The following is a 19,746-nucleotide window of genomic DNA, read 5'->3' as shown; positions in this document are numbered from 1 at the left end:
TGCAGACCAAAATTGCATTGACATGCAGATGAATAATGTTGACTTGTTGGCAGAGATGTATTTCTTCCAAGTAAGATTTATATATGCTAGTATATTGTCAAGTCCATTATTGCAAAAGCTAGCACCTTAGTGCAAAGCCTTCACAAGGTGCCAAGACTTAGTGGAACATTGGAAGTTTTACTACTATCACCTTAGCAATAACTTCCCTTATTTAGTGAAGGATAAATCCAACGAAAAGGAGGTTTCCCTAGTAGGACATAGGACACCTAAGGAAAGACAATCAAGTCCAAGTCTTCCTAGGTATCTACCCAATTCACCACCAAAAAGAAGTATCAAGCAAGTCAGGGCTAATGAAGGTCAATTCCATATCTGGTTTAAAGATGTTCTAGGTTGTGTCACCACATTCATCGATTTTCAAGCAAAACATTTGAAAATTGCATTAATTTGGAACAAATTCGCCCAACTCAAAATCAAATTTCATTTTGACTTCCAACTCGATTTTTGGACGAATGAATTCAGTGAGTTTGGAGTTGGTGTGTGATGAAGTTCAGCTGTGGTGTTGAAATTCGGCAAAGTTAGCAAAGGCTGTCTATTATAAGTTATAGCAGTTATAGGCCTACAGACTTATTATACATATATTTGGTTACAGACTTACATATATAGATTTAGAGTTTGGTTACATATATTTTTATTTCATTTTCATTTTATACACACACATATTTTAAATTTTTTAGTATCTTGAATTTAATGTTGAATTTTATTCCAAAAAATTTTGCTGTCAAATTTTTGTCGAACTTCAAGGTCGTCGAACTCGAATTCGAGTTCAAACCAAGTGACATAGGTTCTAGGGCTGATCTAGGGGGTTTACGAAACAACAATCTCATGCAAAACTTATCCCCAAACCACTGAAATTTGAAAATTACCAATGGCTGTTGTAAAGCTTGCATAAAAGGTAGTGAATGACAACAATGAACAAGTTACAACAGCAATGCAATTTAGCACTCACAAAAATGAACAGGCTACAACAGCAATGCAATTTAGCACTGACAATGAGTTATAAAATTAGTAGAGAATAGGGCTAAAATAATGAATAAATCTAGGGTTTGATTAACTTTTAAAATCTGAAAACTATAAGTCCTATAATGTTGATTTGGGGTAGCATCAGATGTGCTCTAGCCATGAAAACTGGTGGAGAGGCTAAATCACATGAGATCTCCAAGACCCAGAAATGGTTTGGGCAAATTCTAACCGGTTTGAGAGATATTAACATAATTAATATTTTTTAATGGAGTTTCTAAGTCTAAACTTAGGAAAAATAAAATATTAATGGGTATTAATATAAAACTGAGTTAGAAGGGTCCAAAAGTCATGGATCATGACAAATCTAATCTTAGCTGTTGATTATATATTTAATCTCAGTAGTTGATGGACCAATGATAAAAGTATAAGAGGAGGCTTAAGGGTCAATTGGAGAACACACCAAGAGAGATCAAGAATTTGATTTTTTGGGGCAGGGTTTGCTGAGGAAATCGAGTGAGTGATCTGAGTTGCAGCTAAGGGGCAGTGAATACATAGCAGAGAGGCAGAGTTGGTACTAGAGAGGCAGTGCAGAGCCTAGTGAGGTTGGCGCAAAGGCAGCGAGGATCTGCGTAGAGCCAGAGAGGCCATCGTGTGAGATGCAGAGGGTCTAGGGGCTGACGCAAAGGCTCCAGAAGTCGATGCAAAGGCTTGCAGAGCTGACGCAGGGCCTAGAGGCAGTGCTGGAGGATTTCGTGGGACAGACTGGGAGCTGGTGAGCCAGATAGGGTGACACAGTCCTTATCAGAGTGACGCAGAGCAATAGAAGTTACAATTGTTGTTGTGGGATCATTCATCCTGTGATTTATCAGCGGAAGATTTATCAGGCAGAAATTTGTCTCTGAGGAGAGTACTACTGCAGAGGGCATTCTCTGTTGGGTGAGCCATTTCTGGCACCCTGGTTGTATTCTGAAAACTGCATAATAATAGAACCCTCTGAATAGCTACACCGGTTTTCTTGCATTGGGTTTTTCTTGGGACATTAGTCCAAAAATAACAGTGTCACTTGTGTGCTTGTTTAATTTCAGTTGATGATCTGTAGATGTTTATACTGTACTTGCATTTATTTTCAGTATTTACATGGTAAATAACTTGTTAAGTAATTGAACAAGTAGGAAGAAATAAATCAGATAGTGCAGGAAGAATTTCTAATGGGTTAAACTTGGAAATTCCAACATGGTATCAGAGGGTGGTCGCAAATCACATGAGAACTGAAGGCATTAACTAGCATAGTAGTAGCAACAGAAACAACTGTCTCGAGTGACAGAAGCTATTCCTAGCAGAATGCAGCAAGGAAGGGATGATGTAGAGGGCTCGCATCATTAGTTTGAGCCAGGAGGAGGATCAACGCAGAGGCGAGAGGAGTAGACCTGACCTACGCAGTGCCCGATCATCTTTCTCAGTCAAGAAGGATCGATGCTGTGGCCAGGAGGTGTAGATTTTGCCGGTGCCAGGATTGCGCAGAGCCTAGAGGCTCAGACCTTCGGTTGCTGGGGCATAGGAGGCTGTGGGAAATTTGCGGAGCAACGCTGATGGGGTACTGTGGTTAGAACAATACCTAACAGGGAAAGACCAAGGTTGAGGGAGTTGCTGCCAAGGTAGATTTCTAGCCAAGGAATTCAGATCAGTGCTGCAATTGCATAGACGATTGGAGTGGGGCAACTCGACATTGGCAGAGGGATTTCCAAAAGGGAAATTGAGATGAGAGGGAGTCAAACCGAGTATTTACAAACGAGAAGTTGAGCGACTCAGCAGGAGTCGATCAGAGGACTTCCAGAAGGGAAGTAGAGAGACTTGGAGGAGTCGAAAGAAGAGAAACAAGATGGTAGTGAATGGGCTGAGAGATTAGGATAGACTGGACGAAGCTTCCAATTTCGTAGTTTGGAAGGCCAGGATCTTGTCCATTTTAGAGAGATATTGCATCAAGGACTTCGCCTCGAAAATTATAGTGATCCCAGTTGACCCAGCCGAAAATGAGAAGTACGAGGATGCAATGGTTAAGGCGAAGTGCATCATCCTTGATGGGGTCAAGGATCATGTGGTACCACATATTTCCAAGAAGAACACGACAAATGAGATGTACGAGGCCCTGAAGAAATTTTAGTAGCATACTTCTGTGCAGAGGAAAATGTTACTTGAAAATCAACTGTGGTCATAACAGATGTAGAGGGGAGAGCAGATAGATATTTTCCTCAGGCGATTGACGGAGATCTGGAACTAGTTGACTTCCATAGGGGCCACACTGGATGAGGAGATGTTGGTGAGGACCGCACTGAACACAGTCTCAGAGGATTGGGAGGTATTTGTCCAGAGCATATTGGGCAGGACGAGCCTTCTGGATTGGGAGGAATTGTGGGCAGCTCTTCATCAAGAAGAGATCAAATGACTGACCAAGGCAGGGAGTAGTGGTAAAGGGGTCAGAATCAAGAAGGAGGAAGAAGAGGATGTGGCTCCAGCGTCTGTGGGAAAGCAGGAGAAGCGGAAGAAGGACCTCTCCAAGGTCAAGTGCTTCCATTGTGGGGAACTGGGTCATTTTGCGAACCAATGTCCTAGGAAGAAGAGCAAGGGAGAGCCTTTTGAGACCAAGGTAGTGCCAACGAAGGCGGAGAAAGAAGTTGAGACAGATGACGACTGTGCCATGAGTGCTCATGTGCCACTTGAGAAAAAATCGGGAGACATCGAACTGTAGTCAGACAGACTATAGGCAATGAGGGGCAGGATCCTTGAGGCACCCAACCTCTTGGATTATACCTTGCTACGGGAGCCCCAAAGAGGAGTAGCAGGACTGGTGGATTTCGGTAGAGACGGATGCGGATGGAGCGACAAAGAGTGCTACAATGCAGGAGTCCTGGGACAATGCGAGGCTAGCAGGATGCACCAGTGCGAGAAGCACGAGAGTGTTGCACGAGTGCATGATGGCACAAAGACCCAGAAATGGTTTGGGCAAATTCTAACTAGTTTATGAGATATTAAAATAATTAATATTTTTTAATGGAGTTCCTAAGTCGAAACTTAGGAAAAATAAAATATTAATGGGTATTAATATAAAATTGGGTTAGAAGGGTCCAAAAGTCATGGATCAAGCCAAATATAATCTTAGATGTTGATTAGAGATTTAATCTCGGACGTTGATGGACCAACGAGAAAAGTATAAGAGGAGGCTTGAGGGTCAGTTGGAGAACAAACCAAGAGAGATCAAGAATTCGATTTTTTGGGGCAGGGTTTACTGAGGAAATCAAGTGAGTGATCTGAGTTGCAGCTGAGAGGCAGTGAATACATAGCAGAGAGGCAGAGTTGGCACTAGAGACGCAGTGTAGAGCCCAGTGAGGTTGACACAAAGGCAGCTAGGAGCTGCATAGAGCCAGAGAGGCCAACGTGTGAGACACAAAGGGTCTAGGGGTTGATGCAAAGGCTCCAGAAGTTGACATAGGGCCAAGAGACAACGCTGGAGGATTTCGTGGGACAGACTAGGAGCTAGTGAGCCGGATAATGTGACGTAGTCCCTATCAGACTGACGCAGAGCAACAAAAGCTGCAATTGTTGCTGTGGGATCGTTCATTCGGTGATATATCAGCTGAAAATCTGTCTTCGAGGAGAGGTACTACTGTCGAGGGCATTCTCTATTGGGTGAGCCATTTCTAGCATCCTGGCTATATTCTGAAAACTACATAATAATAAAACCCTCTGAATGGCTGCATCGATTTTCCCGCATTGGGTTTTTCCGGGGACATTAGTCCAAAAATAATGGTGTCACTTGTGTGCTTGTTTACTTTCAGTTGATGATCTGTAGATGTTGATACTGTACTTGTATTTATTTTCAGTATTTACATGGTAAATAACTTGTTAAGTAATTGAACAAGTAGGAAGAAATAAATCATATAGTACAAGAAGAATTTCTAACGGGTTAAACTTAGAAATTCCAACATATAACAACCAACCAAATAACATGTCTATCCCTAATAATGTGGCAATATAAATCAGCAAGGCATATTCTATCCTATAAAATGATTTTAGGTTACATATATCTAGGACTTTAGGTCAAGAATATGAAAAGAAACCTTAGATTTTTAGGTCAAAAATATGCATGAAAACCCTAGATGTATAGGGTTTTTGATGGCTGAAAATTAAATATAAGCGAAAAAAACCTGAAATTAACCCTAAAACATAAAATAAAATTTGATTTTATAAATTATGATTAACTAAAAGGGAGAAGACTAGTGCATACTATTTTTTTTTTTTGGGGGGGGGAAGGTATATGGGGCCCATTAAGGACTCCTTTGAAGAGATGTCAGTAGATCTAGGGTGATATCTAGGATTGCCCACTACAAACCCTAGAAAATCCACCTAGTACCTTACTAAAAACTTCAAGATGGTTCAAGGGAAGGTACTCCACTAGTAACTTTCAATCCTTTTTGAAAAGAAGGGTTTGTTCAAGAAGAAACCAAGAGAATGCACCACCACCACTAGAGAAGTACAATTATACTTATCCATTCATTCATAAACAAAACTAGAAGATAAAGTGAAATCACTTATTGAAGAAATATTTCATCCTCCAAAACCCTAACAATGAGCATCCTTGAAGTTGTAAATCCATCCACTAAACAATCTCCTCAAGAAGTTGCTCTAGCTAGCTATCCATAGCCATTTTGAGAGAAAATATAAGAATAGGAGACTAGTAGTGATTTTCACCACAAGTAGCAATGATTTACAAGTGAGGAGTGATTCTCTTATTTATATGAGAGATCAAGCACCCTCATCCAATAGAGGCCCTAGAAACATAAATTAATTCCATTATCTTCTACAAACCCTAGGGATAAGGCAACAACACAAAATATCCAAGATACAAGAGTGGATAGGTCACTAAGACCTTCAATGATATCTCAACAATGAAGTAACAAGGACCTAAGGACCCAAGTGTGAAAATTCCAATATGGAATCCTATTGTAACAAATGGTATTATTTCTCCTAATTATTAATTAATTTAACAATTTATTTGCGACGACAAATATCAAAATAAACACATTGCAACCTTCACAAATAAAATACCGTGGAAAAATAATGTGCTGGAAACTGAGAAATGCTAGCACACATAAAATATGAGACAATTATTTTTGGACAAATGTCCCTGGAAAAACCCTACTTGGGAAAACTGGTGCAGTAGTGAGGTTTTTTATTATTATGCAACAGTGAAAATATGAGTACAATTTGGATGCTTGAAACTGAAAATCAACATCAAGAAAATTTGCGCAAAATTATTGAAGAGAATCTACCTTTCCACCACAAGCAATCCCGACACAACTTTCCTATAGAAAACTCGGCCTCCAGAAGCTTCTGCGTCACCCTATGTGCTAGAGTGCATAGTCACTATGATGTCTAGCCTCTGAATGGTTTCTGATGAAGTCGTTCTGCCTTCTGTTGTTGAGAAATTCGTTTCTTTGGCCCTCTGGATCCTTTGTCCGACCTTTGGATCTGAGAATGATTTTCTCTCCCGCAAATCGAACTGGCCTCTTTGAAGCTACTGCATAGAGCTCTGTGCTGCCTCACTGGGATAACTCAGCCCTCTTGCTGCTGCCTCTCTGGATCTGGAAAACTTCCTCTGGATCACTGTGTTTGCCCGTCCCTGCTTTGATCTCTGGCTCTCTTTGGCAACTGACCGTTGCCACACTGGAAATCAATCTGGCAAGAAATCAAACTGCTCAAGTGTATTTTCCATCACCACATCGATCTCTTCTTATAATCCACTGTTGGAGCACCAACGACCAAGATTAAAACTTAATCAATGGCTATCATCATCTTTGGATCGATTCGTGTGAGTTTCTAGATGATTTTCACCTTATCTCAATTAATACTGATTAATTAACCATATTTCCTCAGTTTAGACTTTTAGGAAATATTTAAAAATCTGTTAATAATCTAATTGTGATACTTCTAGGTGGAATTTCCATAAACAATTTTTGGGTTTTGGAGATCTCATATATTCTAGCCTCCCCACCAAATTTTGTGGCGAGAACACATTTGATGCTACAAAAACTAACACTCCCTCTTAGCGAGGAATGTGTTCTAGTGCTGCACGCTTTGCCACAACACTCTTTTTTGACTCTCTATATCACCTTTGTCACGCTGTTGATGTTTGACAAGAAACTCTACTGGAAATCACTGCACTGCTCCCTTAGTCACAATGTTGTTTCCTTAGTCACTGCGTTATTTCCTCAGTCACTGTGTTGTTCCCTTTGTTACTCCACTATTCCCTCAGTCACCGTCCATCAACCACTTGTGAAACTTTGATATATGTTGCATATGTGCTGCTACTGACATTGCCATACTGCTGCCAACATTGTATCTGCACCGCAACTCCCTCTCATTTGTTGCTCCTGCAACTGCAACATCTGCAACTGAAAAGCATCCAGAATACTAAATCAACTGTGTTTAGAATGATGCATCTGTCTCCCGAGTCTCTGGCTGCTACTAGCAGCTGCACTGTCATTGAAGAATCTGTGCTACTGCTGACTCTGCACTGTGCCAACTGCACTGCTGCCAACTCTGCATTGTGCTCCCCAACATCTGATTGTCACTAGTCTCTGCAATTGTCACTCAGTCTCTGACTGCATCAACTGCCACTGATCCATCTTGCTATTGAATACTGTGGGCCCTTGTAGCAAGGTATTGATCCATGAAGTGGACTCCTCAAGGACCTTGCCCAATCTCTGTAGTTCTCTAAGACTACAGTACCAAATCTCCCCACCTCACCCCTGGAGGTATATCTGCAAACATTGCGAAGTCTTCCTCTAGCCTAGAGGAAAACTTGTCGATCTCTGCTGAAGCTTCCTGCTAGTCCCGCTTCTCCTCCTTGTCCTTCTTCCTAAGAGGACACTAGGCACTTTAGTGGCCAAACTTGCCGCACTTGAAGCACTTGACCTTTGACAGGTCCTTCTTCTTTCTTCGCTCCCCCTGCCCTTGATTGGGACCCTTGGATGCAAGGGCCACACATTCTCATCCTTCACCACCTTCGATCCACTGCTGTTGCTGCCATTGATGGAGCTCTTTAATAGAGCTCGTCTCAACTCCTCCTGCGGAAAATCAGCCCACATCATGTCCCACTCTGGTAACCTATCTCTGCCCAATATGCTTTGGACAAAGACCTGCCAATCCTCTGAGACACTATTGAGTGCCAATCACACTAGCTTCGTGGGTTGAGGCGTTGCCCCAACAATTGACAACTGGTTTCAGACCTCTTGAATCCTGGTAAGGAAGGGATCTATGCCTTCCCTCTTCTGCATCTAGATGCATCTCAACTTCTCCTCAAGAAACATCTTCTGCTACTCGGAAGTTTCCTGGTATAACGTGGAGAGAGCATCCCACATCTGCTTGGCAGTATCTTTGCCAACTATATGTGATACTATATGCTCCCTGACTCCATCTAGGATCAACTGCTTCGCCCGTGCCATCTTGTTCTTGTATTCTTTCTGTTGATCTGCATCTTGGGGAATTGTCGCTACATTATTAATGTAGGCTTTTAGGTCATATTCATTTATAATCATTGACATCCTAGCCTTCCAGATGACATATTGGAAGCTCCATCCAACCTATCTTGATCACGAAGCCTTGTAGTGGCCATCTCAATGAAATGTCGAAAACTCCCTCTTTCTTTCTGCTTCGCTTCTGCTATGCTACTCGCACTCCCTTTTGGAATGAGAAGATCTGCTCACAACTACTGCCAATCTGCAAGGAAAATCAGACTTCTGAAACTAGAAGTTCCTTGAGGAATTTTTTCCCTTAAGTGTGTGTGCTTCTTTCTCTACCACCCGACACTGGCTTTGCTCTAGTGAACTATTGCAAAACCCTTTGTGTCCAGCTAGAGATCTGCCCAACAAAAAATCTGAGCTGCTCCCTCTACCTATGGAATCACTCGATCTGGAAAATTGAATATTTTTGCTTCTCTGCTAAGAAAAATCGAACTTCCTCAGGCAACTTGACCTCCTGGCAAAGGACTGCGCTGCTCCTGTGAATTTCGACCTATTGCTCTTTACTGAACAACGAAATTCCTTCTTTCGCCTCTGAGCTCCCCAACTAATCAACTACACTTTGATATGGTGTGAAAATTCCAATATGGAATCCTATTGCAACAACTGGTATTATTTCTCTTAATTGTTAATTAATTTAACAATTTATATGCTATGGCAAATATCGAAATAATCACACTGCAACCTTCACAAATAAAATACTACGGAAAATAGTGCGCTGGAAACTGAGAAATGCTAGCACACATAAAATATGAGACAATTATTTTTGGACGAATGTCCCCGGAAAAACCCAACTTGGGAAAATTGGTGCAACCGTGAGGGTTTTTATTATTATGTAGCAGTGAAATATGAGTACAATCTAGATGCCTGAAACTGACAATCCACACCAAGAAAATCTGGGCAAGATTATTGAAGGGAATTTACTCTTCCTCCATAAGCAATCTCGGCACAACTTGCCTACAGAAAACTCATCCTCTTGAAGCTTCTGCGTCACCCCTGCGCTGGAATGCACAGTCACTATGACGTCTAGCCTCTTACTGGTCCTTGATGAAGTCGTTTTGCCCTCTGCTGCTGAGAAATTCATCTCTTTGGTCCTTTGGATCCTCTGCCTGACCTCTGGATCTAAGAACGATTTTCTCTCCAGCAAATCGAGCTTCCCTCTCTGAAGCTACTACGCAGAGCTCTGTGTTGCCTCATTGGGATAACTCGACCCTCTTGCTGCTGCTTCTCCGGATCTGGAAAGCTTCCTCTAGATCATTGTCCCTACCCCTCACTCATTGCTTTGATCTCTGGCTCCCTCCGAAAACTGACTGCTGCTACTCTGGAAATCGATCTGCCAAGAAATTGAACTGCTCAAGTATATTCTCCATCAACACATTGATCTCTTCTTATAATCCACTGTTGGGACACCACTGACCAAGATTAAAATTAAATCAATGGCTAGGATCATTTCTGGATCGATCCATGTGAGTTTCTAGATGATTCTCACCTTATCTCAATTGATACTGATTAATTAAATATTAGGGAATATTTAAAAATCGTTTAATAATATAATTAAGATACTTTTAGATGGAATTTTTAGAAATGATTTCTGGGTTTTGGAGATCTCATGTATTGTAGTCTCTCGACAAAATTTCGTAGCTAGAACACATTCGATGCTACAAAAAATAACATCAAGGACCCATCTCTTATGTCCTCATCACGTTCATGCAAAATACATCATCCGAGGAGGGGCTCCAAGTGTCCAAATGTCACCATCCAAAGCATGTACACAACTCAATGCAACATAGAAAGCAAGTCATGTCCAATGTAAAATCCATTAAGTAGATAGCATTGGATGTCATCTTCAAGCTTCACACCAACCTCATGAATTTATGCAAGTTACCAAGTTTAGATACACGAAGATCATCATTAATCCCTATTAGGTGTGCCGGTACCCAATAAGAGGAGTATTTCTCAAGAAATCCATCAAGGAGTAAGTATAATAAACATATGATATAGTTTGGGGTTTACTTCATGGGTGGTCTCATTGACATGCAAGCTCACATAAGATATTCATCCACAAGTGCCTTTGCCGAGGGAGTGCTTATGCATTAAGTTACCCTCCTCAACAATATAAATTGCTATTCCTTTTTTTATTTTTTTTCCTCTTCTTTTACTTTGTTTCACAAAATATGTTATGGATTATATATATATATATATAATGTAAACAATAATAATAATAAAAAATAATGATTAATTAACTAGCAATTAGTTAATGAAGAGGTATGTCCCTAAAGACATGTCCATTGGTGAAGCGGTATTTGCCTAGGTATATAAGCAGGTCCTCACTCTCATTGTAACTATCTCACATCAATTCTTTTATAACATTCAATATACAATTACTTGTCCTAGAATGGATGTCTGTCTTTGAAGTATTTTGAAGATTACTCCGCTGTGTATGATCCGAGTTGACTCAACTCTTGGATTTAAGCAAGATCTTTTGCTTTCGTGATGTGATTAGAATTGCATTTAAAATAGAATAAAGGAACATATATGCATGTTGTAAAGAAGAAGGAACGTGACAAGAATCAACAACATAAAACACAAGACGTTGATAACGGAGTTCGTCCAGGAGGGACTACATCTCCGGGCTCCATTGTGAAGATGCTATAGGCCGCTGCATTAAGTGCTGGAAAGAGTGATGATGTATATGCATGTGTTTTCTCTATCGTACAAGGAATATGCACTCACACAGGAGTGGCTCCAAGAGATGTTCCGCTGCAGGAACTCTTATTCAAAAAAGACTCCTATCAGCATGACATAATTTCACGTATGTTGATAATGAGCATCCCGCCAACATGGCATCAAAGGGATCTCAAATCGAACATACATGACGACACATGAGTATCCTGTCAACATGATGACAAAGGGATTTCAATAAAGACATGACAATAAGTACATCTCACATCAAGAACAAAACAAGATCCCACATCAAATATCAAACAAGGATCTATACAACATAATGCATCTCAAGCAAAGAGACAAAGAAGTACATGATCGCACTGCATATACCTCACATTAAGGAGTTATCTGAAGAAGAGGATGAGAAATTGTTGGATTTCGCTGCACTAGCAATCTCATAGCATTGAATCTCATGGAAATGACTGCTTGCACATTGAATGTTGACAACTGCACTCCACTTTGAAAAGTGGCTGAAAAATGGAATGATCAAATGAAAAATTTGATCACACCATTAGTTTCGTGGCGTCGAATAGTATAAAATCGACTGTCAAATTTCTGAATTATGACAAAGTGAAAATCTGGGGCTACAGGAATCTTTTAGTTTCCCCTAGATTCCTCAAAGATTCCCTCGTCTGGGTCATTTGAAGATCTGCTGCTTAGATCAAAATTCTGTCTGCGCCATCAGGTTGGTGTCGGTGAGAGATGTAGCATCGACATAAAGTTTGTCCAATTTGGACACTGGCAAAATTTTGCTTTCCTGAAAATTGGGCTCAATCATGGTTCCCCCTGCGTCTACTCCCTGCGCATGGTTCCACCTGCAATTAAAAAAATACTGTCTCGATTTCCACGCTCTGCCTTGGCCTCCGTGCACTGTGGAAATGAGGGTTTAAGTATTATTTCGTCGGCAGTCTTTCCAACGGGCACGTTGGTTGAAACAGTCGGACGGTTGAGGAGGGTCGGGGGATCAAATCTCGCCCCTCCCTTTTTTCTATTATATCGCAGTTAAACATTGTAATGGGAGTTAGGTCTGCCAGTACGGTGGTCCGTTTCCCCAAACCTTTGCCGGAATTTATGTCGTAAGATTTCGGTGTGATAATCATTGTGTGATATTATGGGGCGTTTTATTGATGTTTTGGGTTGGGCCACTCGTGGAGCAGGCCAGCTACGTGGCCGAGCGTGTTCGATTCCCATCGGCCCATATTTATATATGGCACATTCTTGTTATTTAGTGGGTGGGGGCGTGGGCCGGGTCCACTGGAGGTGGCCCACCCACAACCCATATAATAATTGTAATGTGTGCTGGTGGTTGGGGGTCCGGTGGGGTCATGACCGCCGACCCGTTTTTAATATTAGTTTTGTTATGCGGTTGGGCCGGGTCCACCGGAGGTGGCCCACCCACAACCCATATAATAATTCTAATGTGCGCTGGTGGTTGGGGGTCCGGTGGGGTCATGGCCGCCGACGTGTTTTTAATATTAGTTTTGTTATGCGGTTGGGCCAATGGGGGTCATGACCTCTCGACCCTTTTTAATTAAAAAATGTTTTTATGATATGGTTCGGGATGGTGGCGAGGGTCATGGCCTGCCACCTCATTCATATTATTTTTTGATTTTTATTGATAGAGGCATTTCTTAATTTTGTCAAATATAAGAAATATTAGACAAATTAAGTATCCAACAAATTCGCCCGCTCCTCGGGAGTCAGATTGCATGTCCGGAATTCTATCAATTTGTAGGACCATTAAATTTGGCCCACATGACAACTTTGACCAAATTTTTCACTGGCTCTTTCTCCCTCATAAGAGCTCTTTCTCCCTCATAAGAGCTTGGATGTGAGTGCTGTTTGCACCGTTGGAATCAGGGCGACGAACACTTCGATCTATGCTGGTTTGGGGAACAATATGACTACTTTGAATTTTGACCCTTTTTGAGTCCTCTGAGACTTTTCTCTGTCTGGAGGCAGTTGGATCCGTGTATATGAACTTTGTTCATTACATTGGTATCAGAGCCATGTTCTCCGATCTCGGCCATTGGCCATTAAAGTCTTCATCAACAGAGTTATCGTTACGATCAAGCGTTTCACTATATAGTTGGAGGTTCTCCAATTTACCAGAGTCGCTATCAGGGCTTTCACCATAAAATTATTAAAAAAAAAGTAAAAAAAAAAAAAAATCAAAATATAAAAAAGAAAAAAGTAAAAAAAACAAAAAAAAGAAAAGTCAAATAGATGAAAAAAAAGAGTTCATAAAAGTTATATATATATATATATATATATATCTGAAAAAAATAATAAAATAAAATAAAAAACATTATAAAAAAGAAAAATAGAAAAAATATATATATTAAAAAAGCGTATAGAAAATAGAATAGAAAAACAAATTATACAAGAAAAATAAAAAATAGATAATCATATGAAAATTATATATATAAAAAAATAATAAGCATTAAAAAGACAACAAAAAACTTACCTGTCGGCTTCGACGCACAGTCGATTGCAGTCGCCGCATCCCTAACTTACCGCTTGTAGCAAACAGATTGCCACCGTAGTGGTTTCCCCTCCCCTGGCATCGAACCGGTGGTCATAACCAATGTCGTTACTGGCTTTTCTCTCCACTACCATCTACTTGGCACCCGACCAATTTCAGTGTCGTTCCTGCCTCATACATCATTCACAGTCCACAACTTCTCATTGCTGCCAACGTAACCCCTTTGAAGTCATTGGGTGTCTTGAACAACCACCTTCTCATTTGCGGTCGTCAGCCGCCAAATGCAGCCTAGCTTCGGGCCACACACCTTGCCGTTCATGTCGTTCAAGCTTGGTTGAGCCACTACCACTGCCACCAGGTTATTCTCCCATCTTATCCCCAAGTTATTCTGCTCCTTCGCCAACCTGTCCCAAGTTAAAACATTTCGGCGTATCGTTTTCATTTCTTACATGCTTGTTCCATATCCAATTCGTACAGTCGTCTTGTTAATCGATTCCATATGGTGGCAAGTCAAAAGACGTGACTTTTACTGTGTGATTTTTTATTAATACATAATATAATATATAACTAAGTTTTACAAGCTAGATCTACACCGTAAGAGATAGAAAAGAATATAATAAAAAAAGTTATTTAAATTATATATAAATATAATAAAAATAAAATAAAATTCAAAGTTTCAAAATATATATATATATATATATATATAAAAGAAAGAGGGAAGGGAAGGGTATTTTTTAAGTTGGAATGGAAGGGGCACTTTAGAAAAAGTGGAAAAGGATAATTACTACTCAATTAAAAAAATTATTATTACAAAGGGTGATTTAAGAAAAAAAGATATATTAAATATTATGGTATTTTGATTAAAAAATTATTATTACAAAGAGTGATTTAAGAAAAAAAGATATATTAAATATTATGGTATTTTGATTAAAAATAGAAGTGGGGTCAATTTTTGAACCAAAAAGAATGGATTATAATCAACAAATAAAAGAAGGAAAGATGAGTCTTATAACCAAGTCAACATTTTGGACTAAATGTCCATTTTTTCTAAACGAAAATTGGATATACATATATTCAAAAAAATTACAAATTAAGTTGTCGAGCGTGTGGAAGATTATTTAGTACGAAAGAGCATCAAGGTAATACATAGACACAAATAAAAAGATTAGAGAAAGAATTTGCAGAGCTTGAACAAAACACAATGCATTGGAAATGAAATATAAAGATCTCGAAAACATGTTTTACAATAAGTCGAAAAGGATGAGGAAATTTTGTGCCTAAGGGACCATAATAAAAAATTACTTGAATAAAGCAAGAAGTCCAAGGTTAAGAAGCAAAAATTAAAGCAAGAAAATAAAAGTTCTAAGAAGGAATTCAATGAGAATCTATTGAAGAAGGAAGAAGAAAATTTGCACTTAAAAAACCGTAATCAAAGGTTATTCGAACAAATCAAAGATTTAAAAAATGAAAATCTTGAATGTCAAAACTCTGAAAATAAGGTTGATAAATCAGAAACTAAAGAACTTGTACGTCTCAGAAATCACAATCAAAATCTACTCAGTCAAATTAACAAACTTAAAAATGAAAAGAAATCACTGAGAAACAAACTAGAAGAACTTATTATGAAAGAAGCAATGAAGTCCTCAGACGTAATAGTCCAAATTGAAGAAAAAGGAACGAATACCGATTTAGTTAATATCACTACTCAAGTAGAGAATAAATCAACTGAAGTGAAGATGTACTCAGAAGTTACAGTTCAAACAACAGATATTTCAAGTGAAGATTCTATAACTACATTAGTGCCCAAAGTAAATCAGGAAACTACCACACGCATGTTAAAGGAAGGTTAAACAAGAAGAACGCCTTATCTACATCCAAATCACAAGAATAGACACATCTATCAATCTACAAATCTATAGCACTTAGAACATAAACAACAAATTTATGTTCCGAAGAATACTAAAGTTTGCACCATCCAGTTTTGTGAAAACAATTCATCACAAGTTTCCAGTAATCGCAAGATCTTACAAAAGATTGATTTAGGATGGTCAGATATTTTTTTAGTTCAACAATTTTATTTATCACTCCAAGGATTTTATTGTCTTGTGTTAACGAAGATGACAACTCGAAGAATACCGAAAGATGAAAATAGTTTATAAGACAAAAATATATGACATGTCTTGTCAACAATAAGCTTTGAGGACAAAAGCTTTTTGAAGAGGAAGACAATGTTATGAATAAAATATATATATAAAATAATATAAATAATCATTAATGTAAACAATAATAATAATAAATAATGATTAATTAACTAGCAATTAGTTAATGAAGAGGTATGTCCCTAAGGACATGACCATTGGTGAAGAGGTATTTGCCTAGGTATATAAGCAAGCCCTCACCCTCATTGTAATCATCTCACATCAATTCTTTTATAATATTCAATATACAATTACTTGTCCTACAATGGATGTCTTTGTCTTCGAAGTACTCTGAAGATTACTCCGTTGCATACACAAACTTTGTTCGTTACATTGGTATCAAGACATTCTTTTGAGTATACGAATTTTGTTCGTTACAAAGCCCCCTTTTTCTTGTGTATGCATTTCACTGCATAGGGGTTTGAGATGATTTAACTTGGTGCTTTTTAGTTATGCATTTCATTGCATAAGACTTTAGGCAATGGCTTCATAGCGGGGGGTAGAGCTCAAGCTTTACTTTGGCTTTTGAATTAGCATTGACATTCCCTTATTTTCTTTTGCATTTTGAAGTTTATACCTTGCTCTTTCTCTTTTTATAAAGATGATCAACCTCTGGCATACCCCTTCTCATGGGGTTATGAAGCATGAAACTTTTTGGAAGACATGAAAATGGAGAAGGGACAGATGGAGCATGCTATGTATAGAAAAAGACGTGGGCACGTTACTCTTGATGATGACCACCAAGGTGAAACAAGGAAAAAGGCATAGCTTCCAAGCATTATGATTCATTGTCTAATTCGACACATGATCACTACTTTCATGTTAAATACATTGGGTGTCAACACTTGATATGAAGCAATGGATAACTGTACGTCATGTGTGTCGGACACAATAATCATCAAATGAGTGAGCGGAGCATGATGGAAGAGGCATCTGTGGAGAGTCCTGAAAGTCATCATTGTGACTGCTGTCTGTGATGTGGATCATTGGAGAAAAATCTCCTCTAGTTGTCCCCAGATATAAGGGGGTAAGAAAGCCAATGGACAAGAGATGTTCTAATCTGTTTTAAATGTTTCCGTAGTATTATCAGTTCCCATTCCTCTATCGTATGACCTCCATCATGCAATGAATCTGATGTAGACATATTTTCAGAGGGCCAATCTCCGTAAGAATTTAGAGGAATCCCTCAATCTGCTGTCAAGTATTATCAAGTGTATTTTATAAGTTTTGGAGAAATTAAAATGCATGCGTTACGCTGAACTGTCTAATTCAAACCCAAGTATCTTGGTATATATTGCAGACACAGACACCCATCCTTATTTAATCCACTTATGATTGGACAAGTCTCCTAAATTTCTGCCATGCATCTTTTCCTGTATAAAGGTATTTTGTTTCAATAGTTTTGGTGTATCTGACTTTCTGTTTTTTCACCAACGAAGATAATATAGGATGCTACTCCATTATAATTGCTTCGAATAATGGCTTTTTGTTTCCTTTGATGTGCATGGTAATCCAATTATTAAGTCACTCTTCTAAGAAAGCCTGGAAGTGCTTCTGAAATGCTAAGTAACTTAGCCTGATGTTTAACATGTCATTTGTAGGTAGCTCAACAGTGGCCAGGTTTACCTGCTGGGGTGAAATTTGACCCATCTGATCAAGAGCTCATGGGACACTTAGCAGCAAAAGTTGGAGTGGGAAATGGCAAGCCCCACCCATTGATTGATGAGTTCATTCCTACACTCGAGGAAGATGATGGAATCTGCTCTGCTCGTCCTGAAAATTTGCCTGGTAAATGGTGCTTCCTTTTTCTTACTGACATTTTTATACGTATGGAGACTCGATTGCTTTTTTACAACCAATGCATGCAATGATAGATTTTTTACAGGAGTAAAACAAGATGGGAGCGTGTGTCATTTTTTCCATACGACAGCTAAAGCCTACCATACAGGCAACCGTAAACGCCGGAAGATCCAAGAAGACCGTTGGCATAAGACAGGCAAAACGAGGCCTGTTATAGAAAATGGGATACATAGAGGCTGGAAAAAGATACTGGTTCTCTATGTGAGCACTGGAAAGGGTAAAATGTTTGAGAAAACAAATTGGGTAATGCATCAATACCATCTTGGTAGCGAGGAAGATGAAAACGATGGTGAATTTGTTGCTTCAAAAATATTTTACCAACAACAGCATAAGCAATCTGACAAAAATGAAGTACCTCAAGAAACGGAAGTTACGAGTTTAATCCCTATACCAGATCCATTAACCCCTGTCACATCAGCTCCAAAACTATCTTCTCATGCAAAGTCGCAAGCAGATCTAGATAGTGTGAGAGAAGAGCAATTGGATTGTATGGATAGTCCTGGCCAGGTAATTGTAACAAGATATGAATTCACTTGACATTACTTATCGAGTCTAAATTGAATAGTGGATGGTTACTTCTGTTATATTGCTCAATTAATGTCTGGTGACTTGTGGATATAGGTCGATTCCCTGTTGGACTCATTCATTGTTTAGCTTTATATTGTAGTGATTAAACAAGTACCTATTGGGTTGCTTTGTTGTGGCTCTTTCTCTAACTCTGTACCGTAAGGATAGAAGGTTGCAGTATTTCATGTGGTAACCATTGAGGGAAATGTAAGTTTAAATAATTTGACATGTCGGGAAGTAAATGACCAGGCAAATTATGATTCATTGCAGGGAGTAAGTCACCATACAAATGAAAATTTGGATTATTCAACATGGCAGGGGCTAAATTGTCAGGAAAATATAAGTTTGGATGATTCAATCTTGCTACCAAAAGAATCTCAGTCAAGGGTTGATTCACAACAGCTTCTAGATGATTTTTTGTTTTGTGCTGAGACTGTTCAGTGCTCTTCGCCTCAAAATCTCATTCCAGATGCGGTCGAACATGGTCGCATTAAAGCTAAAGAACTTGACAAATATGGAAATGTGTCTGATGCCATTCCATGTCTTGACAATACTGAACTTGATACACCTCCTCAAAATGCCATTCTAGATCTGGGTGAACATGGTCGCATTAAAGCTAAAGAACTTGACAAAACTGTGAATGCACCTGATATGATTCCATGTCTTGACAACATTGATCTTGATACACCTCCTGATATAGAGAACATTGTAAGTATTCAACTTGTGATACTCGTTTCCCACAAATTGTCATATTTAGTGCCCCCTCTCTTTGATTATATTCTTTTGTATTGCACAATTTGTAAAAACCAGAACAATGGATAGCTTTTACTAATTTTTGCAACTTTCTTTATGTAGGAACTAAATTTCAACTCCCAAGAGAGCCTCTCAGCTTGAACAAGGGGCACAACACATTGATTCAAAATGATAGAGCACTAAGAAAAGTATGAGAGTGCCACAGTACAGAAGGCCCTCTACTTGCTGGTAGGATGGAAATGTGGATATTGCATATTTGATCTGTTTTTCAAATTAAAATTGCACATCCAAGATTCATATGGAAAATACAGATTCATACAACCACATGCAGATTCGACATCTTTTTATTATAGCCAAGCAATATATACAGAAGAAAGCTTTTTAGTTCTTATTTTGTATCTTTTGATATTTCATACATAGCTATCTATTAGCAAAATTAGATTATCCGACTTCAACGGTATTCTGTCTAAGGAGATGCATTGTTAAATTAATCAGTATATAAGATCACCAGCCAGCATGCGGCTAATTTTGATGGATACCATACAGTTTTGATAAGTTGAAA

General features: G+C 39.0%; 1 protein-coding gene across 1 annotated transcript in view; it reads left to right on the top strand.

Annotated features, from left to right (window-relative positions):
- The window catches only part of LOC149196753 (SUPPRESSOR OF GAMMA RESPONSE 1-like), a 91,528-nt gene extending 72,104 nt beyond the window's left edge, over window positions 1–19,424 (top strand). Inside the window, exons 3-6 of the mRNA XM_089405619.1 lie at window positions 17,606–17,792; window positions 17,890–18,371; window positions 18,702–19,139; window positions 19,287–19,424. Coding sequence (XP_089261745.1) covers window positions 17,606–17,792; window positions 17,890–18,371; window positions 18,702–19,139; window positions 19,287–19,325 — 1,146 coding nt within the window. The 3' untranslated portion in view covers window positions 19,326–19,424. The remainder of the gene's footprint in view (window positions 1–17,605; window positions 17,793–17,889; window positions 18,372–18,701; window positions 19,140–19,286) is intronic.
- Window positions 19,425–19,746: the final 322 nt, after the last annotated feature.

This window comes from Pinus tabuliformis, chromosome 2_2 (genome assembly GCF_031772625.1).
Source record: "Pinus tabuliformis cultivar Carrire ecotype Pingquan chromosome 2_2, CPIR1, whole genome shotgun sequence".
NCBI classification, from domain to species: Eukaryota; Viridiplantae; Streptophyta; class Pinopsida; order Pinales; family Pinaceae; genus Pinus; species Pinus tabuliformis.
The sequence above is the reverse complement of the archived record's forward strand: the minus strand, read 5'-3'. Positions and strand labels throughout refer to the sequence as shown.